Genomic DNA, 24,726 nt, shown 5'->3' with positions numbered 1-24,726 from the left:
ATACAGTATGTCTTTTGCTATTCTTCCTCGTGGTGACTCAATAACTGTAATCCCTCTGTGGAGGTTGGATTGATGCCGTGCATCATTCACTGGATGGTTTCCACCAGCAGGTCGTTGTCAATGTGTAACCCAGATGAGCAGGAAGGTTACGGACTCCTCCCAGGAAGGTTACGGACTCCCCCCAGGAAGGTTATGTGACTCCTCCCAGGAAGGTTATGTGACTCCTCCCAGGAAGGTTACGGGACTCCTCCCAGGAAGGTTACGGACTCCCCCCAGGAAGGTTACGGGACTCCTCCCAGGAAGGTTATGTGACTCCTCCCAGGAAGGTTATGTGACTCCTCCCAGGAAGGTTATGTGACTCCTCCCAGGAAGGTTACGGACTCCTCCCAGGAAGGTTATGTGACTCCTCCCAGGAAGGTTATGTGACTCCCCCCAGGAAGGTTATGTGACTCCCCCCAGGAAGGTTATGTGACTCCTCCCAGGAAGGTTATGTGACTCCCCCCAGGAAGGTTATGTGACTCCCCCCAGGAAGGTTACGGGACTCCTCCCAGGAAGGTTACGGGACTCCTCCCAGGAAGGTTATGTGACTCCTCCCAGGAAGGTTACGGGACTCCTCCCAGGAAGGTTACGGACTCCTCCCAGGAAGGTTACGGACTCCTCCCAGGAAGGTTATGTGACTCCTCCCAGGAAGGTTACGGGACTCCTCCCAGGAAGGTTATGTGACTCCTCCCAGGAAGGTTACGGGACTCCTCCCAGGAAGGTTATGTGACTCCTCCCAGGAAGGTTATGTGACTCCTCCCAGGAAGGTTACGGGACTCCTCCCAGGAAGGTTACGGGACTCCTCCCAGGAAGGTTATGTGACTCCTCCCAGGAAGGTTACGGGACTCCTCCCAGGAAGGTTATGTGACTCCTCCCAGGAAGGTTACGGACTCCTCCCAGGATTCCAGTTTCTACAGGAGTACAGGATGAAATGTTCCAGGCTTATCACACACAGCAGGCTAATGCTAATATCATTACAGGAAGTAGAAATGTAAAACACATCTTTGTTAAAGGGGCTGAAAGCAGCAGTATTAACTTGTGTGGATTGCTGAAAGAAAAAGGTAAAGACGCGATTTGCTCTGACAAAGTGGCAGCCTGCTCGGTCTAATGACATTTTAAGAAGTTCATGTGAATATCCCATTGAGCCTAATGAGGGATACAGCCTTTCCCCCTGAAGCTAAAGTCCCGTCTCTGTGGGAACCGACTGATAGCAGGTAGACTTTGCCCTGAAGGGAAACCAGCGCTACAGGAAGAGCAGCACAGCCGACTCCTGGCCGTCACAGCAGAGGTAAGACACATTACAATGGATTAGAGTTGTAATTAATAGATTTATGAGAACAGACCTGAGTCAGACAGACAGTTGATCACTTTGTTAAAGACTTGAAAAACACACAGGGCACTTTTGTGCTTCATTCATTGTCTCTCAGGACTGATGTTCAGGACTGATGTTCAGGACTGATGTTCGAGCCTGTCGGGCTCCAGTCTGTAAGAGGACAGAAACAAAGTCCGCCTCATGTCATTCAAATACATGTTTAATATATTTCTACTGTGTCTTGTCTATCACTGGTTCTAGGTTGAGGAGCTGAGTTGAGGAAATAGGTGGCAGGTGATTTATCACTGTTCAAAGGCCCTTTACTAATCACTGATATTACAGGAAGTGGACATTGTTACTGATTAAACCGTGGAAAGGGGATTTATATGCAGTGCTGATGTTTCTCTGAAAGTGATGTGTGGCCTCAGTAACTCGGTTTCTTATCTCCAGTCAGTGTAGTCGTGACTTTGCTGAAGTTTTCTATCACATAGAATGGGTCATTGTGTCGCTAATGAGAGCTTCATGTCTTTAATCAGTTACTCATGTCTTCACTATATATAAAATATACATAGAATAGAACCCCTGACTTTACTGTCTGTCTGTCTGTCCTCTTCGATGACAACTGAATTTCCACTGAGAGCAATTAACCATCTGTCCATTAAATATACATACAGCTCTATTAAATGGATGCTTAAGGCCATAATTATGGACGTTAGTCATGGATGGCTCTGGTGTTTGTGTGATGCATCATTTGGTAATTACCCATGTTGTTTGTTCCCCTCTGACATCGCTAATTATTTCACATCACTGATGAATGCGTGGACGCCGTTCAGAAGGAATGACCCTGACCTACATGTATGTCTGACATTCCTTCTCTCTCACTTTTGTGCCTCAGTTGATGAAAACGTCTGCTACCTCCTGGTGGAATGGAGCAGACTAACGGCAGCAGCAAAGCTGGTTATGGACCTAACCCACCTCCGTACAACACTCAGGACTACGGCCAGAGCTCTTACACGGGGGTGAGCTATCAGGTTAGTAGCCTCACATGAGAGAGGCGAATACAGCAGTGAGCTAAAACCAGGTTTTTACCTATTCATTTTGGATTTAAAGCTGCAGTAGGCAACAAGTTGTTGGCATCATTGGGCAAACATCCCATAATAATCTTTCAGCATATTGTAATTCAAGTGTTCTGAGAGAAAACTAGACTTCTGCTCCTCCTCATGGCTCTGTTTTCAGGCTTTAGAACATCTAGCCCGTGACGGCAGACTTTGACCAATCACAGGTCATTTCAGAGAGAGAGAGCGTTCCTATTGGCTGTGCTCCGGCTGCTGGGTGGTGCTTCTTGGTGTTTCCTCAACTGATCTCAACATGGCTGCCGGGTCACAAACTTTCTCATGTTACAGCTAAACCGTGCACTACAAGATGATTCTGACAACATCTGAGGAGAGAAATAGGCATTAACGTAACAGAGTATTGATTCATATCTGATCAGCGCTGCCTAGTTTGACCGATTGATCAGAGCTGGTGAGTGATTGACAGCTGCTCAGAGACGGCAGACTCCAGATCGGCTCTAACTGGTTGTTTTCCTCCGGTCTGTGACATCTTGAAGATGCCGTTAGGAACACCGGAGGACACCAGAGGACACAGAGGGACATGATTTCTTTCAGATTACCTGTCTCATGCACTGCTGTCAGGATATAGTGACCGTTTTATAAAAATAACTTTTTAAAATCATATTTGGTATATTTCTACCTACTGCAGCTTTAAAGTCCAACTATTCTAATAGTACATCATATTATATTACATATAATACATACAGTACGTACATCATAAAACCTACAACACAGTCCATAAGCACTTTATACACACGTGATTACACACGGATGATTGATCTTCTTTCATTGTTGCACTAAAAACACTATTCACATTATTTCATGTGTTTCTCATCAAATGTGGAATAAAAGTGTTGGTTAAAGTAGCTGTGTTGTTGTTGTTGTTGATGATGGTGTGGGTGAACCAGGTGGGGAAGGGGAACGTCACAGTGGTGTCCCCTCCTGGCTCCTATGAGAACGCGGTCCACCCTGAGGACGCGGCAGCAGCTGGAGGCGACCAGCAGCAGGACGGTCCGGCTCCACCCGACTACTGCCGCGGCCTAGAGGACAGCAGCTTCAGCGACGCTGCCGTACGGAGAGGTAGGTTGGTAGGTCGGTAGTTAGGTTGTTAAGTAGGTAGGTAGGTCGGTCGGTCGGTCGGTAGGTCGGTACTTTATTAATCCCCGAGGGGGCATTTCTGAGTTACAGCAGCAAAAGATAGCAACAACAAGATTAAGAATAGAATAAGAATAAATCAGATTAAAATAGGCATTTATCTGTGAGGACTAGAAGACGGGAGGGACTAGAAGAAGGGTGAGGACTAGAAGACGGGAGGGACTAGAAGAAGGGTGAGGACTAGAAGACGGGAGGGACTAGAAGAAGGGTGAGGACTAGAAGACGGGAGGGACTAGAAGAAGGGTGAGGACTAGAAGACGGGAGGGACTAGAAGAAGGGTGAGGACTAGAAGACGGGAGGGACTAGAAGAAGGGTGAGGACTAGAAGACGGGAGGGACTAGAAGAAGGGTGAGGACTAGAAGACGGGAGGGACTAGAAGAAGGGTGAGGACTAGAAGATGGGAGGGGACTAGAAGACGGGAGGGACTAGAAGAAGGGAGGGGACTAGAAGACGGGAGGGACTAGAAGAAGGGAGGGGACTAGAAGACCGGAGGGGACTAGAAGAAGGGTGAGGACTAGAAGACGGGAGGGACTAGAAGAAGGGAGGGGACTAGAAGACGGGAGGGACTAGAAGAAGGGAGGGGACTAGAAGACGGGAGGGGACTAGAAGAAGGGTGAGGACTAGAAGACGGGAAGGGACTAGAAGACGGGAGGGACTAGAAGAAGGGTGAGGACTAGAAGACGGGAGGGACTAGAAGACGGGAGGGGACTAGAAGACGGGAGGGACTAGAAGAAGGGAGGGGACTAGAAGACGGGAGGGACTAGAAGAAGGGTGAGGACTAGAAGACGGGAGACAAACCAATATGTTTTTGTCTGCATGGTCAGAGCTGAAGGGATAAACAGCATGGACTCCCTCATTTGCTTTGCAGTGTTTTCTTGAAATTGATTTGAAATTGAAAATTGTTCCCTGATCTCTCAGCTGTCCCCCGCCTCGTCTCCTCGTCTCTTCACCTCCCACGCAACACAAATCACTTTAAATGAGACGCTGTTTGGTGAAAACAGAGACGCTTCTAAATGTTCCAAACAACCCTGTCTGTGTGTCTGTCTGTCTCTCTGTCTGTCTCTCTGTCTGTCTGTGTGTCTGTCTGTCTGTCTGTCTGTGTGTCTCTCTGTCTGTGTGTCTGTCTGTCTGTCTGTCTCTCTGTCTGTCTGTGTGTCTGTCTGTCTGTCTGTCTGTCTCTCTGTCTGTCTGTGTGTCTGTCTGTGTGTCTGTCTGTCTGTCTGTCTGTGTGTCTCTCTGTCTGTCTGTCTGTGTGTCTCTCTGTCTGTGTGTCTGTCTGTCTGTCTGTCTCTCTGTCTGTCTGTGTGTCTGTCTGTCTGTCTGTCTGTCTCTCTGTCTGTCTGTGTGTCTGTCTGTCTGTCTGTCTGTGTGTCTCTCTGTCTGTGTGTCTGTCTGTCTGTCTGTCTGTCTGTCTGTCTATCTCTCTGTCTGTCTGTCTCTCTGTCTGTCTGTCTGTCCGTCCGTCCGTCTCACTGTGTCTCACTGTGTCAACAGGTTTCATAAGGAAAGTCTACCTGACCTTGATGATTCAGCTGCTGCTGACTGTCGGGATCATCTGTGCTTTCATCTACTGGTGAGACACTATTACACCGGGGACGTCCCCCCAGTCACAACACCTATCCATCAATCCACATGTAGTGTCTTCTGTCAGCGTGTGTCACACAGGAGCACCAGTAACATAGTTGTCTCCACAAAAGATTAGAGCTCAAATCCCCATGAATATGTGAGGTGAGATGCTGGACAATAAAAGGACACGTCTTCCACATGATGTTTTTCGCCTGCAGTAGTTTGAAGGCTTTATATGTTTTGTATAATCGGTTCTGTAGAACAGTCATTCAACTCCCATGTGCACAATGCTCCGTCCTCCGTTAATATTTAATAAAATCATTCTACTGCCTCTATTAAACACTCCCTCTCTCCCTTTTTCTAATGTGATAACAGGGACGCTCTCAGGACATGGACATTGGACAATAACTGGTTCTCCTTTGCCATGATGTAAGCTATCACACTTTTCTTGCTTTAACCAGTTTGACCAGCTACAAACGTCCCGTCTCCCGCTGACTTACCGAAATGAAAACGTCACTCATAGAAATCCGTGGAAGTAAATCACAAACTGTCCCCTCAGTCTGAATCCCCCCCCGCAGACGGCCAACTACACTGCATAAATAATGCACTCAGTGAATTCACATATTGGACATCGTGCTGTTTCTCTGTTTATAGGCTTTTTATTTTTCTATTTACGATACCCTCTATATTCTCTGTGAAACAGGGCGGTGGTGATGGTGTTCATCGTGGCCTTGTCCTGCTGTGACAACCTCCGTCGTCGAGTCCCTCTCAATTTCATCGCCCTGGGCCTGTTTGTGAGTAGAAGCAGTACCAGCCAGGCATCAAATTAAAGCCCCGCCACACCTGCTCTATTTCACAGCTTTTTTTGTCATGTATTTACTTTCCATTTGTCTCTCCCTCCTTCTCTCCCTCCTTCTCTCCCTCTCTGTCTCAGACCGTCGCGGAGGGCCTGATGCTCGGCTCTGTGGCAGCGTGAGTGTTTGTTTCTCAGGATGAATCCCCACCTGATGCTGACTCATTTACACAATAATAACCTTATTTGATCCATATCTGAGAGCGGAGTGGGAAGCCAGCAATGAAGCCATCAAACCTGATAAGATGTTATCATTGCTGGTTTACCAAATTAAAAAAAAAGCACATGGAATCATATTTTCAGCAGAAGATAAATCGGAAGCATCACAAATAGTCTAAAAGCAATTTGTCGGTAGCGGCGCCGCGTAAACACACGTTACCTTTTCCATCTGTGAGATGTGGCGTCTGTTAGCAGCTCGTCACTCTGACAGTGAAGGCACCAGTCGAAGCCGACTATCAATAATACATTCAAATTATCATATTTATGGGACATTGCCATAACTGAAGCTGTAACTGATATGAAATGAACATTGGCAATATATTATGCAATGCACGTCCAGCGGGGGGTCCTCGCTCATCGCTCTAGTTCAGACACATGATACAGACTATGAAATGAAAAAATACCACATTTCTTATAAGAAAGTAATGTTTCCCTTTTAGGAGAGAACAGAACCAACTGTTCATGTATCCAGCTGCCTGCTGAGTAGTTTGACGTGATGCTACGGGGTGCCTTCCCACTGCTTATCTGTTTGATATTTCTGCCTGCAGCTACTTTGATGCAGAAGCAGTTCTGTGGGCCGTGGGGGCGACGGCGCTGGTGTCCTTCGCCTTGACTCTGTTTGCTATGCAGTCAAAGGTAAGACTCTGTCACACACTCTGAGCTCAGTCTGCAGTGCAGCCCAAAGGGAAATCTCATAAACTGCAGCTTTGCCATGCGTCCGTATACTGAGCTGTGTTTCCTGGGCAGTCAGCGGTAAACGTCCGTATACTGAGCTGTGGGTTAGGGTTAGGGTTAACCCTTTCTTGTGCGGTCGGCGGTAAACGTCCGTATACTGAGCTGTGTTTGCTGTACAGTCGGTGGTAAACATAGTACAGTATGTCGAAAAAATGTCATGAAAAATACATCATACTTAAGTATATTGAAAACTTTCATGAAAACAAGTCATATTATAGTATGTCGAAAGATCTCACTAAAAAAAAGTCATAGTATAGTATGTCAAAAAATTTCATTAAAAAAGTCATAGAAAAAGTCATAGTATAGTATGTCAAAAAATGTCATAAAAAAGTCATAGTATAGTATGTTGAAAAAATTTCATGAAAAAAAGTCATAGTGAAGTATGTCGAAAAATTTCATAAAAAAGTCATAGTATAGTATGTCGAAAAATTTCATTAAAAAAAGTCAGTGAAGTATGTCGAAAAATTTCATAAAAAAGTCATACTTTAGTATGTTGAAAAATTTCATGAAGAAAAAGTCATAGTATAGTATGTCAAAAAATGTCATAAAAAAGTCATAGTATAGTATGTTGAAAAAATTTCATGAAAAAAAGTCATAGTGAAGTATGTCGAAAAATTTCATAAAAAAGTCATAGTATAGTATGTCGAAAAATTTCATTAAAAAAAGTCAGTGAAGTATGTCGAAAAATTTCATAAAAAAGTCATACTTTAGTATGTTGAAAAATTTCATGAAAAAAAGTCATAGTATAGTATGTTGAAAACTTTCATGAAAAAAAGTCATACTTTAGTATGTTGAAAACTTTCATGAAGAAAAAGTCATAGTATAGTATGTCGAAAAATTTCATTAAAAAAAAGTCATACTTTAGTATGTTGAAAAATTTCATGAAAAAAAGTCATAGTATAGTATGTTGAAAACTTTCATGAAAAAAAGTCATAGTGAAGTATGTTGAAAACTTTCATGAAAATAAGTCATACTTTAGTATGTTGAAAAATTTCATGAAAAAAAGTCATAGTATAGTATGTTGAAAACTTTCATGAAAAAAAGTCATAGTATAGTATGTTGAAAGATTTCATGAAAAAAAGTCATAGTATAGTATGTTGAAAAATTTCATGAAAAAAAGTCATAGTATAGTATGTTGAAAACTTTCATGAAAAAAAGTCATAGTATAGTATGTTGAAAACTTTCATGAAGAAAAAGTCATAGTATAGTATGTTGAAAACTTTCATGAAGAAAAAGTCATAGTATAGTATGTTGAAAACTTTCATGAAGAAAAAGTCATAGTATAGTATGTTGAAAACTTTCATGAAAAAAAGTCATAGTATAGTATGTTGAAAACTTTCATGAAAAAAAGTCATAGTATAGTATGTTGAAAACTTTCATGAAAAAAAGTCATAGTGAAGTATGTTGAAAACTTTCATGAAAAAAAGTCATAGTATAGTATGTTGAAAAATTTCACCAAAAAAAGTCATAGTAAAGTATGTTGAAAAATTTCATGAAAAAAAGTCATAGTATAGTATGTTGAAAAATTTCATGAAAAAAAGTCATAGTATAGTATGTTGAAAAATTTCACCAAAAAAAAGTCATAGTATAGTATGTTGAAAAATTTCATGAAAAAAAGTCATAGTATAGTATGTTGAAAACTTTCATGAAAAAAAGTCATACTTTAGTATGTTGAAAACTTTCATGAAGAAAAAGTCATAGTATAGTATGTTGAAAACTTTCATGAAGAAAAAGTCATAGTATAGTATGTTGAAAACTTTCATGAAAAAAAAGTCATAGTATAGTATGTTGAAAACTTTCATGAAAAAAAGTCATAGTGAAGTATGTTGAAAACTTTCATGAAAAAAAGTCATAGTATAGTATGTTGAAAAATTTCATGAAAAAAAGTCATAGTATAGTATGTTGAAAAATTTCATGAAAAAAAGTCATAGTATAGTATGTTGAAAAATTTCATGAAAAAAAGTCATAGTATAGTATGTTGAAAAATTTCATGAAAAAAAGTCATAGTATAGTATGTTGAAAACTTTCATGAAAAAAAGTCATACTTTAGTATGTTGAAAACTTTCATGAAGAAAAAGTCATAGTATAGTATGTTGAAAACTTTCATGAAGAAAAAGTCATAGTATAGTATGTTGAAAACTTTCATGAAAAAAAGTCATAGTATAGTATGTTGAAAACTTTCATGAAAAAAAGTCATAGTATAGTATGTTGAAAACTTTCATGAAAAAAAGTCATAGTGAAGTATGTTGAAAACTTTCATTAAAAAAAGTCATAGTATAGTATGTTGAAAACTTTCATGAAAAAAAGTCATAGTATAGTATGTTGAAAGATTTCATGAAAAAAAGTCATAGTATAGTATGTTGAAAAATTTCATGAAAAAAAGTCATAGTATAGTATGTTGAAAAATTTCATGAAATAAAGTCATAGTGAAGTATGTTGAAAACTTTCATGAAAAAAAGTCATAGTGAAGTATGTTGAAAACTTTCATGAAGAAAAAGTCATAGTATAGTATGTTGAAAACTTTCATGAAGAAAAAGTCATAGTATAGTATGTTGAAAACTTTCATGAAGAAAAAGTCATAGTATAGTATGTTGAAAACTTTCATGAAGAAAAAGTCATAGTATAGTATGTTGAAAACTTTCATGAAGAAAAAGTCATACTTTAGTATGTTGAAAACTTTCATGAAAAAAAGTCATAGTGAAGTATGTCGAAAAATTTCATTAAAAAAAGTCATAGTATAGTATGTTGAAAACTTTCATGAAGAATAAGTCATAGTATAGTATGTTGAAAAATTTCATGAAAAAAAGTCATAGTATAGTATGTCAGAAAAATTTCATGAAAAAAGTCATAGTGAAGTATGTCGAAAACTTTCATGAAAAAAAGTCATAGTATAGTATGTTGAAAAATTTCATGAAAAAAAGTCATACTTTAGTATGTTGAAAACTTTCATGAAAAAAAGTCATAGTATAGTATGTTGAAAAATTTCATAAAAAAAGTCATACTTTAGTATGTTGAAAACTTTCATGAAAAAAGTCATAGTGAAGTATGTTGAAAACTTTCATGAAAAAAAGTCATAGTATAGTATGTTGAAAGACTTCATGAAAAAAAGTCATAGTATAGTATGTTGAAAACTTTCATGAAAATAAGTCATAGTGAAGTATGTTGAAAACTTTCATGAAAAAAAGTCATAGTATAGTATGTTGAAAACTTTCATGAAAAAAAGTCATAGTGAAGTATGTTGAAAACTTTCATGAAAAAAAGTCATAGTATAGTATGTCGAAAAATTTCATGAAAAAAAATCATAGTATAGTATGTTGAAAACTTTCATGAAGAAAAAGTCATAGTATAGTATGTTGAAAACTTTCATGAAGAAAAAGTCATACTTTAGTATGTTGAAAACTTTCATGAAAAAAAGTCATAGTGAAGTATGTTGAAAACTTTCATGAAAAAAAGTCATAGTATAGTATGTTGAAAGATTTCATGAAAAAAAGTCATAGTATAGTATGTTGAAAACTTTCATGAAAATAAGTCATAGTGAAGTATGTTGAAAACTTTCATGAAAAAAAGTCATAGTATAGTATGTTGAAAACTTTCATGAAAAAAAGTCATAGTGAAGTATGTTGAAAACTTTCATGAAAAAAAGTCATAGTATAGTATGTCGAAAAATTTCATGAAAAAAAATCATAGTATAGTATGTTGAAAACTTTCATGAAGAAAAAGTCATAGTATAGTATGTTGAAAACTTTCATGAAGAAAAAGTCATAGTATAGTATGTTGAAAAATTTCATGAAAAAAAGTCATAGTATAGTATGTTGAAAACTTTCATGAAGAAAAAGTCATAGTATAGTATGTTGAAAACTTTCATGAAAAAAAGTCATAGTATAGTATGTTGAAAACTTTCATGAAGAAAAAGTCATAGTATAGTATGTTGAAAAATTTCATGAAAAAAAGTCATAGTATAGTATGTTGAAAACTTTCATGAAAATAAGTCATAGTGAAGTATGTTGAAAACTTTCATGAAGAAAAAGTCATAGTATAGTATGTTGAAAACTTTCATGAAAATAAGTCATAGTGAAGTATGTTGAAAACTTTCATGAAGAAAAAGTCATAGTATAGTATGTTGAAAACTTTCATGAAAATAAGTCATACTTTAGTATGTTGAAAACTTTCATGAAGAAAAAGTCATAGTATAGTATGTTGAAAACTTTCATGAAGAAAAAGTCATAGTATAGTGTGTTGAAAACTTTCATGAAGAAAAAGTCATAGTATAGTATGTTGAAAACTTTCATGAAAAAAAGTCATAGTGAAGTATGTTGAAAACTTTCATGAAAATAAGTCATAGTATAGTATGTTGAAAACTTTCATGAAGAAAAAGTCATACTTTAGTATGTTGAAAAATTTCATGAAAAAAAGTCATACTTTAGTATGTTGAAAACTTTCATGAAGAAAAAGTCATAGTATAGTATGTTGAAAACTTTCATGAAAAAAAGTCATAGTATAGTATGTTGAAAAATTTCATGAAAAAAAGTCATAGTATAGTATGTTGAAAAATTTCATGAAAAAAAGTCATAGTATAGTATGTTGAAAACTTTCATGAAAAAAAGTCATACTTTAGTATGTTGAAAACTTTCATGAAAAAAAGTCATACTTTAGTATGTTGAAAACTTTCATGAAAAAAAAGTCATAGTATAGTATGTTGAAAACTTTCATGAAGAAAAAGTCATAGTATAGTGTGTTGAAAACTTTCATGAAGAAAAAGTCATAGTATAGTATGTTGAAAACTTTCATGAAAAAAAGTCATAGTGAAGTATGTTGAAAACTTTCATGAAAATAAGTCATAGTATAGTATGTTGAAAACTTTCATGAAAAAAAGTCATAGTATAGTATGTTGAAAAATTTCATGAAAAAAAGTCATAGTATAGTATGTTGAAAAATTTCATGAAAAAAAGTCATAGTATAGTATGTTGAAAAATTTCATGAAAAAAAGTCATAGTATAGTATGTTGAAAACTTTCATGAAAAAAAGTCATACTTTAGTATGTTGAAAACTTTCATGAAAAAAAGTCATAGTATAGTATGTCGAAAAATTTCATGAAATAAAGTCATAGTGAAGTATGTTGAAAAATTTCATAAAAAAAGTCATACTTTAGTATGTTGAAAACTTTCATGAAAAAAAGTCATAGTGAAGTATGTTGAAAACTTTCATGAAAAAAAGTCATAGTATAGTATGTTGAAAGATTTCATGAAAAAAAGTCATAGTATAGTATGTTGAAAACTTTCATGAAAATAAGTCATAGTGAAGTATGTTGAAAACTTTCATGAAAAAAAGTCATAGTATAGTATGTTGAAAACTTTCATGAAAAAAAGTCATAGTGAAGTATGTTGAAAACTTTCATGAAAAAAAGTCATAGTATAGTATGTCGAAAAATTTCATGAAAAAAAATCATAGTATAGTATGTTGAAAACTTTCATGAAGAAAAAGTCATAGTATAGTATGTTGAAAACTTTCATGAAGAAAAAGTCATACTTTAGTATGTTGAAAACTTTCATGAAAAAAAGTCATAGTGAAGTATGTTGAAAACTTTCATGAAAAAAAGTCATAGTATAGTATGTTGAAAGATTTCATGAAAAAAAGTCATAGTATAGTATGTTGAAAACTTTCATGAAAATAAGTCATAGTGAAGTATGTTGAAAACTTTCATGAAAAAAAGTCATAGTATAGTATGTTGAAAACTTTCATGAAAAAAAGTCATAGTGAAGTATGTTGAAAACTTTCATGAAAAAAAGTCATAGTATAGTATGTTGAAAACTTTCATGAAAAAAAGTCATACTTTAGTATGTTGAAAACTTTCATGAAAAAAAGTCATAGTATAGTATGTTGAAAAATTTCATGAAAAAAAGTCATAGTATAGTATGTTGAAAAATTTCATGAAAAAAAGTCATAGTATAGTATGTTGAAAAATTTCATGAAAAAAAGTCATAGTATAGTATGTTGAAAACTTTCATGAAAAAAAGTCATACTTTAGTATGTTGAAAACTTTCATGAAGAAAAAGTCATAGTATAGTATGTTGAAAACTTTCATGAAGAAAAAGTCATAGTATAGTATGTTGAAAACTTTCATGAAGAAAAAGTCATAGTATAGTATGTTGAAAACTTTCATGAAAAAAAGTCATAGTATAGTATGTTGAAAACTTTCATGAAAAAAAGTCATAGTGAAGTATGTTGAAAACTTTCATGAAAAAAAGTCATAGTATAGTATGTTGAAAACTTTCATGAAAAAAAGTCATAGTATAGTATGTTGAAAGATTTCATGAAAAAAAGTCATAGTATAGTATGTTGAAAAATTTCATGAAAAAAAGTCATAGTATAGTATGTTGAAAACTTTCATGAAAAAAAGTCATAGTGAAGTATGTTGAAAACTTTCATGAAAAAAAGTCATAGTGAAGTATGTTGAAAACTTTCATGAAGAAAAAGTCATAGTATAGTATGTTGAAAACTTTCATGAAGAAAAAGTCATAGTATAGTATGTTGAAAACTTTCATGAAGAAAAAGTCATAGTATAGTATGTTGAAAACTTTCATGAAGAAAAAGTCATAGTATAGTATGTTGAAAACTTTCATGAAGAAAAAGTCATACTTTAGTATGTTGAAAACTTTCATGAAAAAAAGTCATAGTGAAGTATGTCGAAAAATTTCATTAAAAAAAGTCATAGTATAGTATGTTGAAAACTTTCATGAAGAATAAGTCATAGTATAGTATGTTGAAAAATTTCATGAAAAAAAGTCATAGTATAGTATGTCAGAAAAATTTCATGAAAAAAAGTCATAGTGAAGTATGTCGAAAACTTTCATGAAAAAAAGTCATAGTATAGTATGTTGAAAAATTTCATGAAAAAAGTCATACTTTAGTATGTTGAAAACTTTCATGAAAAAAAGTCATAGTATAGTATGTTGAAAAATTTCATAAAAAAAGTCATACTTTAGTATGTTGAAAACTTTCATGAAAAAAAGTCATAGTGAAGTATGTTGAAAACTTTCATGAAAAAAAGTCATAGTATAGTATGTTGAAAGATTTCATGAAAAAAAGTCATAGTATAGTATGTTGAAAACTTTCATGAAAATAAGTCATAGTGAAGTATGTTGAAAACTTTCATGAAAAAAAGTCATAGTATAGTATGTTGAAAACTTTCATGAAAAAAAGTCATAGTGAAGTATGTTGAAAACTTTCATGAAAAAAAGTCATAGTATAGTATGTCGAAAAATTTCATGAAAAAAAATCATAGTATAGTATGTTGAAAACTTTCATGAAGAAAAAGTCATAGTATAGTATGTTGAAAACTTTCATGAAGAAAAAGTCATACTTTAGTATGTTGAAAACTTTCATGAAAATAAGTCATAGTGAAGTATGTTGAAAACTTTCATGAAAAAAAGTCATAGTATAGTGTTGAAAGATTTCATGAAAAAAGTCATAGTATAGTATGTTGAAAACTTTCATGAAAATAAGTCATAGTGAAGTATGTTGAAAACTTTCATGAAAAAAAGTCATAGTATAGTATGTTGAAAACTTTCATGAAAAAAAGTCATAGTGAAGTATGTTGAAAACTTTCATGAAAAAAAGTCATAGTATAGTATGTCGAAAATTTCATGAAAAAAAATCATAGTATAGTATGTTGAAAACTTTCATGAAGAAAAAGTCATAGTATAGTATGTTGAAAACTTTCATGAAGAAAAAGTCATAGTATAGTATGTTGAAAAATTTCATGAAAAAAAGTCATAGTATAGTATGTTGAAAACTTTCATGAAGAAAAAGTCATAGTATAGTATGTTGAAAACTTTCATGAAAAAAAGTCATAGTATAGTATGTTGAAAACTTTCATGAAGAAAAGTCATAGTATAGTATGTTGAAAAATTTCATGAAAAAAAGTCATAGTATAGTATGTTGAAAACTTTCATGAAAATAAGTCATAGTGAAGTATGTTGAAAACTTTCATGAAGAAAAAGTCATAGTATAGTATGTTGAAAACTTTCATGAAAATAAGTCATAGTGAAGTATGTTGAAAACTTTCATGAAGAAAAAGTCATAGTATAGTATGTTGAAAACTTTCATGAAAATAAGTCATACTTTAGTATGTTGAAAAATTTCATGAAGAAAAAGTCATAGTATAGTATGTTGAAAACTTTCATGAAGAAAAAGTCATAGTATAGTATGTTGAAAACTTTCATGAAAAAAAGTCATAGTGAAGTATGTTGAAAACTTTCATGAAAATAAGTCATAGTATAGTATGTTGAAAACTTTCATGAAGAAAAAGTCATACTTTAGTATGTTGAAAAATTTCATGAAAAAAAGTCATACTTTAGTATGTTGAAAACTTTCATGAAGAAAAAGTCATAGTATAGTATGTTGAAAACTTTCATGAAAAAAAGTCATAGTATAGTATGTTGAAAAATTTCATGAAAAAAAGTCATAGTATAGTATGTTGAAAAATTTCATGAAAAAAAAGTCATAGTATAGTATGTTGAAAACTTTCATGAAAAAAAGTCATACTTTAGTATGTTGAAAACTTTCATGAAAAAAAGTCATACTTTAGTATGTTGAAAACTTTCATGAAAAAAAAGTCATAGTATAGTATGTTGAAAACTTTCATGAAGAAAAAGTCATAGTATAGTGTGTTGAAAACTTTCATGAAGAAAAAGTCATAGTATAGTATGTTGAAAACTTTCATGAAAAAAAGTCATAGTGAAGTATGTTGAAAACTTTCATGAAAATAAGTCATAGTATAGTATGTTGAAAACTTTCATGAAGAAAAAGTCATAGTATAGTATGTTGAAAAATTTCATGAAAAAAAGTCATAGTATAGTATGTTGAAAACTTTCATGAAAAAAAGTCATACTTTAGTATGTTGAAAACTTTCATGAAAAAAAGTCATACTTTAGTATGTTGAAAACTTTCATGAAAAAAAATCATAGTATAGTATGTTGAAAACTTTCATGAAGAAAAAGTCATAGTATAGTATGTTGAAAACTTTCATGAAAATAAGTCATAGTATAGTATGTTGAAAACTTTCATGAAAAAAAGTCATAGTATAGTATGTTGAAAACTTTCATGAAAAAAAGTCATACTTTAGTATGTTGAAAACTTTCATGAAAAAAAGTCATAGTATAGTATGTCGAAAAATTTCATGAAAAAAAGTCATAGTATAGTATGTTGAAAACTTTCATGAAAAAAAGTCATACTTTAGTATGTTGAAAACTTTCATGAAAAAAAGTCATAGTATAGTATGTCGAAAAATTTCATGAAATAAAGTCATAGTATAGTATGTCAGAAAATGTCATAAAAAAGTCATAGTATAGTATGTTGAAAGATTTCATGAAAAAAAGTCATACTATAGTATGTTGAAAACTGTCATGAAGAAAAAGTCATAGTATAGTATGTTGAAAAATTTCATGAAAAAAAGTCATACTTTAGTATGTTGAAAACTTTCATGAAAAAAAGTCATACTTTAGTATGTTGAAAACTTTCATGAAAAAAAGTCATAGTGAAGTATGTTGAAAACTTTCATGAAAAAAAGTCATACTTTAGTATGTTGAAAACTTTCATGAAAAAAAGTCATAGTGAAGTATGTTGAAAACTTTCATGAAAAAAAGTCATAGTATAGTATGTTGAAAACTTTCATGAAAAAAAGTCATACTTTAGTATGTTGAAAACTTTCATGAAGAAAAAATCATAGTAAACGGTAAACGTCCGTATACTGAGCTGTGTTTCCTGTGCAGTCGGAGGGAAAGCGTTAAACCGAGCTGTGTTTCCTGTGCAGTCGGAGGGAAAGCGTTAAACCGAGCTGTGTTTCCTGTGCAGTCGACGGTAAACGGCCGTATACCGGGCTGTGTTTCCTGTGCAGTCGGAGGGAAAGCGTTAAACCGAGCTGAGTTTCCTGTGCAGTCGACGGTAAACGGCCGTATACCGAGCTGAGTTTCCTGTGCAGTCGTAGGGAAGGCGTTAAGCTGAGCTGTTGGCCAGCTCCTCTCTTGCAGGGTTTGGCTGTATTGTCGCCAGCGAAGGGTCAGAACTCTGATGGCGTTGCTGTCCAGGCAGAACTGTGATTACTGCTGAGATCAGTGTGTTTGTCAATCAAGTTAATTCCTCGTGTCCGGCGGTGGGACCGAGTTAAACCTCCGGGCTGTCGTCGTGCCGACTGAGGCTCCTGCCATAAATCTTCAGTTCAGAAACGGCCTGGAGCCTTTTGTTATTCCCCCCCCCCCCCGTCTCCTTTCACCATGAACTGTCTAATAAAGCAAACACGCTGTGAGATTAATCTTTAAAAGAACCCTTTCAGGGACACGCTGCCAGACATGATGCTCCTCCACCCAGACAGATTATAATATAGAAAATACTCTCAATCCTGATCCCTCACCAGTAATCTAATCTAACAATAACCAATAATCTAATCCAACTATAACTAATAATATAATCTAACAATAACCAATAATCTAATCCAACTATAACTAATAATCTAATCCAACTATAACTAATAATCTAATCCAACTATAACTAATAATCTAATCTAACTATAAACTAATAATCTAATCTAACAATAACCAATAATCTAATCCAACTATAACTAATAATATAATCTAACAATAACCAATAATCTAATCCAACTATAACTAATAATCTAATCTAACAATAACTAATAATTTAATCCAACTATAACTAATAATCTAATCTAACTATAAACTAATAATATAATCTAACTATAACTAATAATCTAATCCAACTATAACTAATAATCTAATCTAACTATAAACTAATAATATAATCTAACTATAACTAATAATCTAATCTAACAATAACTAATAATCTAATCCAACTATAACTAATAATCTAATCCAACTATAACTAATAATCTAATCTAACTATAACTAATAATCTAATCTAACTATAACCAATAATCTAATCTAACAATAACCAATAATCTAATCTAACTATAAACTAATAATATAATCTAACTATAACTAATAATCTAATCCAACTATAACTAATAATCTAATCTAACTATAAACTAATAATATAATCTAACTATAACTAATAATCTAATCTAACAATAACTAATAATCTAATCCAACTATAACTAATAATCTAATCCAACTATAACTAATAATCTAATCTAACTATAACTAATAATCTAATCTAACTATAACTAATAATCTAATCTAACAATAACCAATAATCTAATCTAACAATAACTAATAAGCTAATCTAACTATAACCAATAATCTAATCTAACAATAACTAATAATCTAATCCAACTATAACTAATAATCTAATCTAACTATAAACTAATAATATAATCTAACTATAACTAATAATCTAATCTAACTATAACTAATAATCTAATCCAACTATAACTAATAATCTAATCCAACTATAACTATTAATCTAATCTAACTATAACTAATAATCTAATCTAACTATAACTAATAATCTAATCTAACTATAACCAATAATCTAATCTAACAATAACTAATAATCTAATCTAACAATAACTAATAATCTAATCTAACTATAACTAATAATCTAATCTAACAATAACTAATAATCTAATCTAACAATAACCAATAATCTAATCTAACTATAACTAATAATCTAATCTAACTATAAACCAATAATCTAATCTAACTATAACTAATAATCTAATCTAACTATAACTAATAATCTAATCTAACTATAACTAATAATCTAATCCAACTATAACTAATAATTTAATCTAACTATAACTAATAATCTAATCTAACTATAACCAATAATCTAATCTAACTATAACCAATAATCTAATCTAACAATAACCAATAATCTAATCTAACAATAACCAATAATCTAATCTAACTATAACCAATAATCTAATCTAACAATAACTAATAATCTAATCTAACTATAAACCAATAATCTAATCTAACTATAACTAATAATCTAATCTAACTATAACTAATAATCTAATCTAACTATAACTAATAATCTAATCTAACTATAACTAATAATCTAATCTAACAATAACTAATAATTGATCACCTCTGATAGATCAGTGGACCCCGACGTGTAATTTCTAACTTGGTTTATATGAGATATCCTCGTGTACATTTGCATAAGTGACATTAAGGAGTTCCCGTGCACGTGGCGATGCTCGTTAGCGTCAGTCGATGTGCACGAGTGAGGAGACCTTTTGAGAATCACTTATTTCTCTTTGTTGTTTGTTTCAGTAAATGTCTGATATTCAGAACGACAGTAATCAGACAGGCAGCGAGGTGAAACATGAGACCAGTGAAATAGATGTAGGCCAAATTTAAATCACATTTAGAGTCTTTTAATTGTCTTTAAATGCAGTTTGGCATTTCACACATTTTACCACTTAGAGCATCTGAAGGAGCTGCAGACATTTATTCCTCCTGCTTAGATTGGCTGAAACCAGCAAGCAGGTGTCTAATGATTATACGGAGGATAAATGTGTTCTTAAAGGCTCCGGGCTCGTTAGTAATCTGGAGAAAGGAGGCGTCTAAATAGCCGGCGTGTAGAGGGGAGAACTGGGATGGCAATAGAAAAGGTAGCTGCACCTTCAGCCCATAAAAGAGCTGCTGTTACGGGCTGGGTGAGTGCTCACTCCCGCTAACACTTTGGGTTCATGTTTTATGACTTCACGTTCATGTTGCAGATTGTCGCTCTGCGGTCACCGCGCTGAGAGAACCGTCAGACTGCGTTTAGCATGTGGAGCTCACAGCTCCTCAGGTGATCAGGGATTCTCCTGTTGGAGCTGCCGTCTTTATGCTGTCTGTCTGATAAAGGTCACGCAGGCCAGAAGGCTTGTTGATTAATTATCCAGGATCATTACATCCACAATCGGTTCAGAATTTCTTTGCATGTTGAACTGCAATATGTCTTCATCATTTAGCGATCAGCGTCAGCTCGCAGCACACAGCTGCAGAGCAGACGACCTTCAGCTTCTGTGGCAGCGACGAGTGTAAATGAAAGATGTTCTGTTTGAGAGGCTCGTCACATTCTCTCTCTCTCTCTCTCTCTCTCTCTCTCCAGTGGGACTTCACCGGATTAAACGGGAGCCTGTGGGTGTTTGCCTGGACCCTCTTTTCGTTTGCATTGCTTTGTGCAATCCTCCGGTCGCAGGTAGATCAAGAAGCCGCCGTGTTGACGCCTGTGCCTGCAGTGAGGACGGGTCTGAAATGAGTTGCAGTCAGAGAGGCAGACGGTTCACACACACACACACACACACACACACACAGACACACACACACACACACACACACACACACACACAGACAGACACACACACACACACACACACAGACAGACACACAGACACACACAGACAGACACACACACACACACACAGACAGACACACACACACACACACCGCCTCACAGCTTTCATCCCCGGGATGTGAGTGTGCTGACTATATGGCTTCAGACTATAGAGACGAGAGCGTGCACACCCTCACACCTCTCAGGAGCTGCTCTGACCTCACACTGATGCTTCTGAACGTTTACTGTGTTTCAGCCTTAAGCAGACACAAATAAGCATTGCATTGATTTTAAAGAGCTATTTTTATACGACAGGAAGAGAAAATAAACTCTGCTTTCTTAAAGCGTATTGTGTTATCAGACCTTTACCATCATATTTACTGCACGGAACAACTAGAAGGGAAAAGAGGATAAAAGAAAGCTCACTTTTACAGCTGGCGAGTTAAAGGATGAGGCTGAGTTATGGTCTGCAGAAAGCATCGTATCATTTTACTGAGAGAGAAAATAACAAGCGTTTCATTTTAAATGGTAAAATAGAGTTTCTTTACTACGTTAGTGGGAGAAACAACAAATCAGTCCCTTCTGTTGCTGATTGTGTCTGTGATTGCTCCAACAGTATCTCTACATCCTCTACGCCTGCCTGGGAACCTTCCTGTTTTCTTTAGTAAGTACATTCACACAGGGTTTTCTGCAGCGCAGGTCGAATCTAGAGCAGATTGAAAATGACATTTTCAAATGAAAGAAGCCATCATCATACGAGGCTTAATGTCAAGTGAGTGTACGCGATGTGAGATTGTGTGCCAGCCCGCCTCCAGTCTGTCATAGTAGTTAGTAAAGAGAGACTCTGATGTCCTCGTGCCCTTTAATTTCAATTATGCAGCGCTGAACAGCAGCAGGCTTCATTCTCACAGCCACCTCTCTGCGTGTCGTTGGCATTAACAGCAAAATGTTGTGACCCATCCCGTCAGCTGGTGGAACAAACTGCTGCTGCACACAGAGCCCAACCGGCTGTCAGCAGACACGACTTCCTCCACACGGCCTGTTGATCTGCTCTCATCTGCTCTGATCACCTTCAGACGTCAGCATCTCTCATCTCTCTCCATCTCTCTGCAGTACCTGGTGTTTGATACGCAGCTAATCCTCGGTGGGAAACACAGGAAGTACCAGGTCTCTCCTGAGGAGTACGTGTTCGCCGCTCTCAACCTCTATCTGGACATCGTCTCCCTGTTCCTGCTCCTGCTGCAGCTCATCGGCCTCTGTCGCTGACGCTGAACCTGTGTGACAGTAACACTGAACCTCTTCTCTCCTCTGGAGTACATCACGTCTCTACATCCATTCACCACCCTCCGTCTGTCCTCCAGACATCTGCTGTCACATCTAAACAGGCAGGGATGTCTGTCATGTGTCCAGGATGCACATCTGCTTTATTGTCACATGTCGGGTTGATGTTGTTTTACGCTGTGGAGCAAAATGGTCCTTTTCAAATGGTTTTATTTCTACCTAGAAATGTGCTTCTTATTTGTTTTTATGAATCTGGTGATTGAGCTTTAGAGGGGTAGTTTTAGTGTTTTGAGGTACTTATCGTTAGTAGGTGTGTTACTTGTTGTGACCACAGACGGGAGCAGCGACCGGTGTTACACTGAAACCTGTGACCTGCAGAGGAGCAACACAAGGTCACATTTCAGAACATGTCACCTATCTTCTGCTTTTCTTTTAGAGTTTTGTGAATATATCTTTAAAGTGAAAATACAAACATTATTTTAAATATCTAACAATTTAGTTTTGTGTATTTTCTGTCGCGTATTTATGACGGATGACTCAGGTAACAGTGGGGTCAGAGACGGTGACCGCATACAGTATGCTGCTGGCTCCTCTGTCGGTCACAGATTTCAACGGTCACAGGTTTTGGTGCAACACCGACACCGGAGCAAAGCAACACCGACACCGGAGCAAAGCAACACACTGCTGTGGACGAGGACGGCAGAAAAACGTACTTTAGACACCTAAAAGAACGCCGTCTATTTAAGTGTTCTCTATATTTATAATATTTTCTGAGGTGAACTGAACTGGAAGTGAAAGGTATCTCTACTTTCTGTTTCTGTCCTCGGAGCCTGCCGGCTCTGAACAGAGGGAGTTAAGATAAGTTTGACTTTCAGTTCCCCGTCAGAAAGGAGAAGTTCACGTCCGTCTGACGGAGATAAAGCCGTGATGATATTCTAAATATAGCGAACGCTGAAACAGATATACATGTTTTTAGGTGTGTCTTTCTTTTAGGTGACTAAAATACATCTTTCCAGCTGGCTAGATTAGTTTTCTGTTCTATCAACAGATTGTTATCAATGATTATCTATATAGCCACTAACTAGCCTGATAGTTATCTAGCAGCAGATTGCTAACTATAAATAGCTACGGCTAGTTGCTAACTATTTGACGCCAAAAATCAAAAGCTGTTCTTCCGTCTCCGTCCACAGCGCTGTGTTGCTTTGCTCCGGTGTCGGTGCTCCCGTTTGGTTAGTTTCAGTCAGTACTGTAATCCACCATACTATCACAAGTCAAAGTAGTGGAGCATCCTGTAATCTGTATATAATATAATGATATGTAATATAGATAACGCCACATCCGTCTGCTGGTTGTTCTGTAGTTTCATCTTAAAGTTGCTTTTGGAGACCTCCATTAAAAGGACAGAATCTGTGGGTGTTAGTTCTCCATAGATCCAGCTGGCTGCTCTGTGATTTCTCTCTCTATGAAATATGTTTTTCCAGAATGCAGGTGAGCAATAATAAAACAGAAATTAAAACTCAACACATGGTTTATTGGCATCACACATCAAACATTGTTTTCATATAAAGAGGGAATGTATCAAGTATAGACTATGAAAGTGCAAATAGCATTTCAAGGATTAGTTGCTTTACAATAGAAAATCTCAGTGAGTTACAAAATGTTAAAATAAATCACCTGAACATCCGAGGTGAAATACAAAGAAGTACAAATCCATGTAGACTTGTACCCATTTCATGCACAAAGAGGGAAACCCACGTCCGTTAACCCGAGTTAGCTCCACTAACCGTATGGCACTCACAGTCTCACTGCTCAGATCTAACGCGGATCTATAGATCTATAGAGTACAGTATACTGTACTCTGTAGATCTAACGGTGCTCTATAGAGTACACTATACTGTACTCTATAGATCTAACGGTGCTCTATAGAGTACACTATACTGTACTCTGTAGATCTAACGGTGCTCTATAGAGTACACTATACTGTACTCTATAGATCTAACGTGGATCTACAGAGTACACTATACTGTACTCTGTAGATCTAACGGTGCTCTATAGAGTACACTATACTGTACTCTATAGATCTAACGTGGATCTACAGAGTACACTATACTGTACTCTATAGATCTAACGGTGCTCTATAGAGTACACTATACTGTACTCTATAGATCTAACGGTGCTCTATAGAGTACACTATACTGTACTCTGTAGATCTAACGGTGCTCTATAGAGTACACTATACTGTACTCTATAGATCTAACGTGGATCTACAGAGTACACTATACTGTATAGAGTACAGAGTATAGAGATCTAACGTGGATCTACAGTTTACTGTACGTCTGCTGGGGAACTAAAGGTGATTTACTTCAGTCAGACATTAGTCTGTACAACAACATGATTAGGTCTTAAAACACTGATCAATGTGTCGTATCGGTTATTCACAATCCATCTCCTTTAATGGATTCAACTGATTTACAATAAATACCTTCTTTATATTGCAACTTTCCTCCGTTTAGTGTCTTCAGGTCAGATAGGTGATCCACATACAGTCACATACAGTAGGTCACCTCCTCCCTCAGTCAGTACAGTGATTCTAGTTTCTGCACAAACAACAGGAATAGAAAGTCTAACATTAAAGGGACTGTTTGTAACTTCTAACACGTATAAATCATTGCTGGTCGGTGTCTCATGGTCTCTCGTGTGTCTCCGCTGTTCAGACTCAGACTCCAACACAAACTCCAGTGAAGCACCAAAACCTCTTGGTTGTATCTAGTGAAGCTGTTAAACAGTGTTGGCCGCGGTCGGAGGACGCGGGGGAGACCGGAGCTTTGGTCTCCAGGACCGGAGTCTCTGCTGTACTCTGCTCCTCTGCCTGCCTTCACTCACACACCACGCTCCTTCTCTCTCTCTCTCTCCACCTCTCAGGTGCATGCTGCTCACTCCACACTGCAGAAGAGTTAGTTTAGCTCTGAGAATATCTAGTGAATGTTCAGTGGACGTTTGTGCAGAAATAACTGCTGCAGCTCCTCCAGACCAACAGAGGTTTCCCGTGTCTTGTGAAGTGACGGGGCTCCGCAGAGAGAAACGTTATCGTCTCCGACCAAAACTCCGGCGTCTCCCCCGTTCCCTCCGGCCGCGGTCGGGAGGCTGAGGCG

General features: G+C 35.9%; 1 protein-coding gene across 2 annotated transcripts; it reads left to right on the top strand.

The window, feature by feature from the left end:
* The first annotated feature begins 895 nt into the window (after positions 1-895).
* On the top strand, positions 896-23,095 carry zgc:110410 (uncharacterized protein LOC553618 homolog). Of its 2 annotated transcripts, none has more exons than XM_037784402.1 (11): positions 896-1,327; positions 2,247-2,370; positions 3,372-3,543; positions 5,113-5,191; positions 5,560-5,613; positions 5,888-5,978; positions 6,119-6,156; positions 6,805-6,892; positions 20,069-20,158; positions 20,910-20,957; positions 21,407-23,095. In XM_037784402.1, the coding sequence occupies exons 2-11, from the start codon at positions 2,278-2,280 to the stop codon at positions 21,557-21,559; spliced, it is 906 nt and encodes a 301-aa protein (XP_037640330.1). In that variant the 5' UTR covers positions 896-1,327; positions 2,247-2,277; the 3' UTR covers positions 21,560-23,095. The 2 variants fall into 2 exon arrangements, with proteins under 2 accessions (XP_037640330.1, XP_037640329.1); XM_037784401.1 differs by having other exon boundaries at positions 912-1,327; positions 2,247-2,382.
* The last annotated feature ends 1,631 nt before the right edge of the window (positions 23,096-24,726 follow it).

The sequence above is a fragment of the Sebastes umbrosus genome, chromosome 11 (assembly GCF_015220745.1).
Source record: "Sebastes umbrosus isolate fSebUmb1 chromosome 11, fSebUmb1.pri, whole genome shotgun sequence".
Classification (NCBI taxonomy): Eukaryota; Metazoa; Chordata; class Actinopteri; order Perciformes; family Sebastidae; genus Sebastes; species Sebastes umbrosus.
The sequence above is the reverse complement of the archived record's forward strand: the minus strand, read 5'-3'. Positions and strand labels throughout refer to the sequence as shown.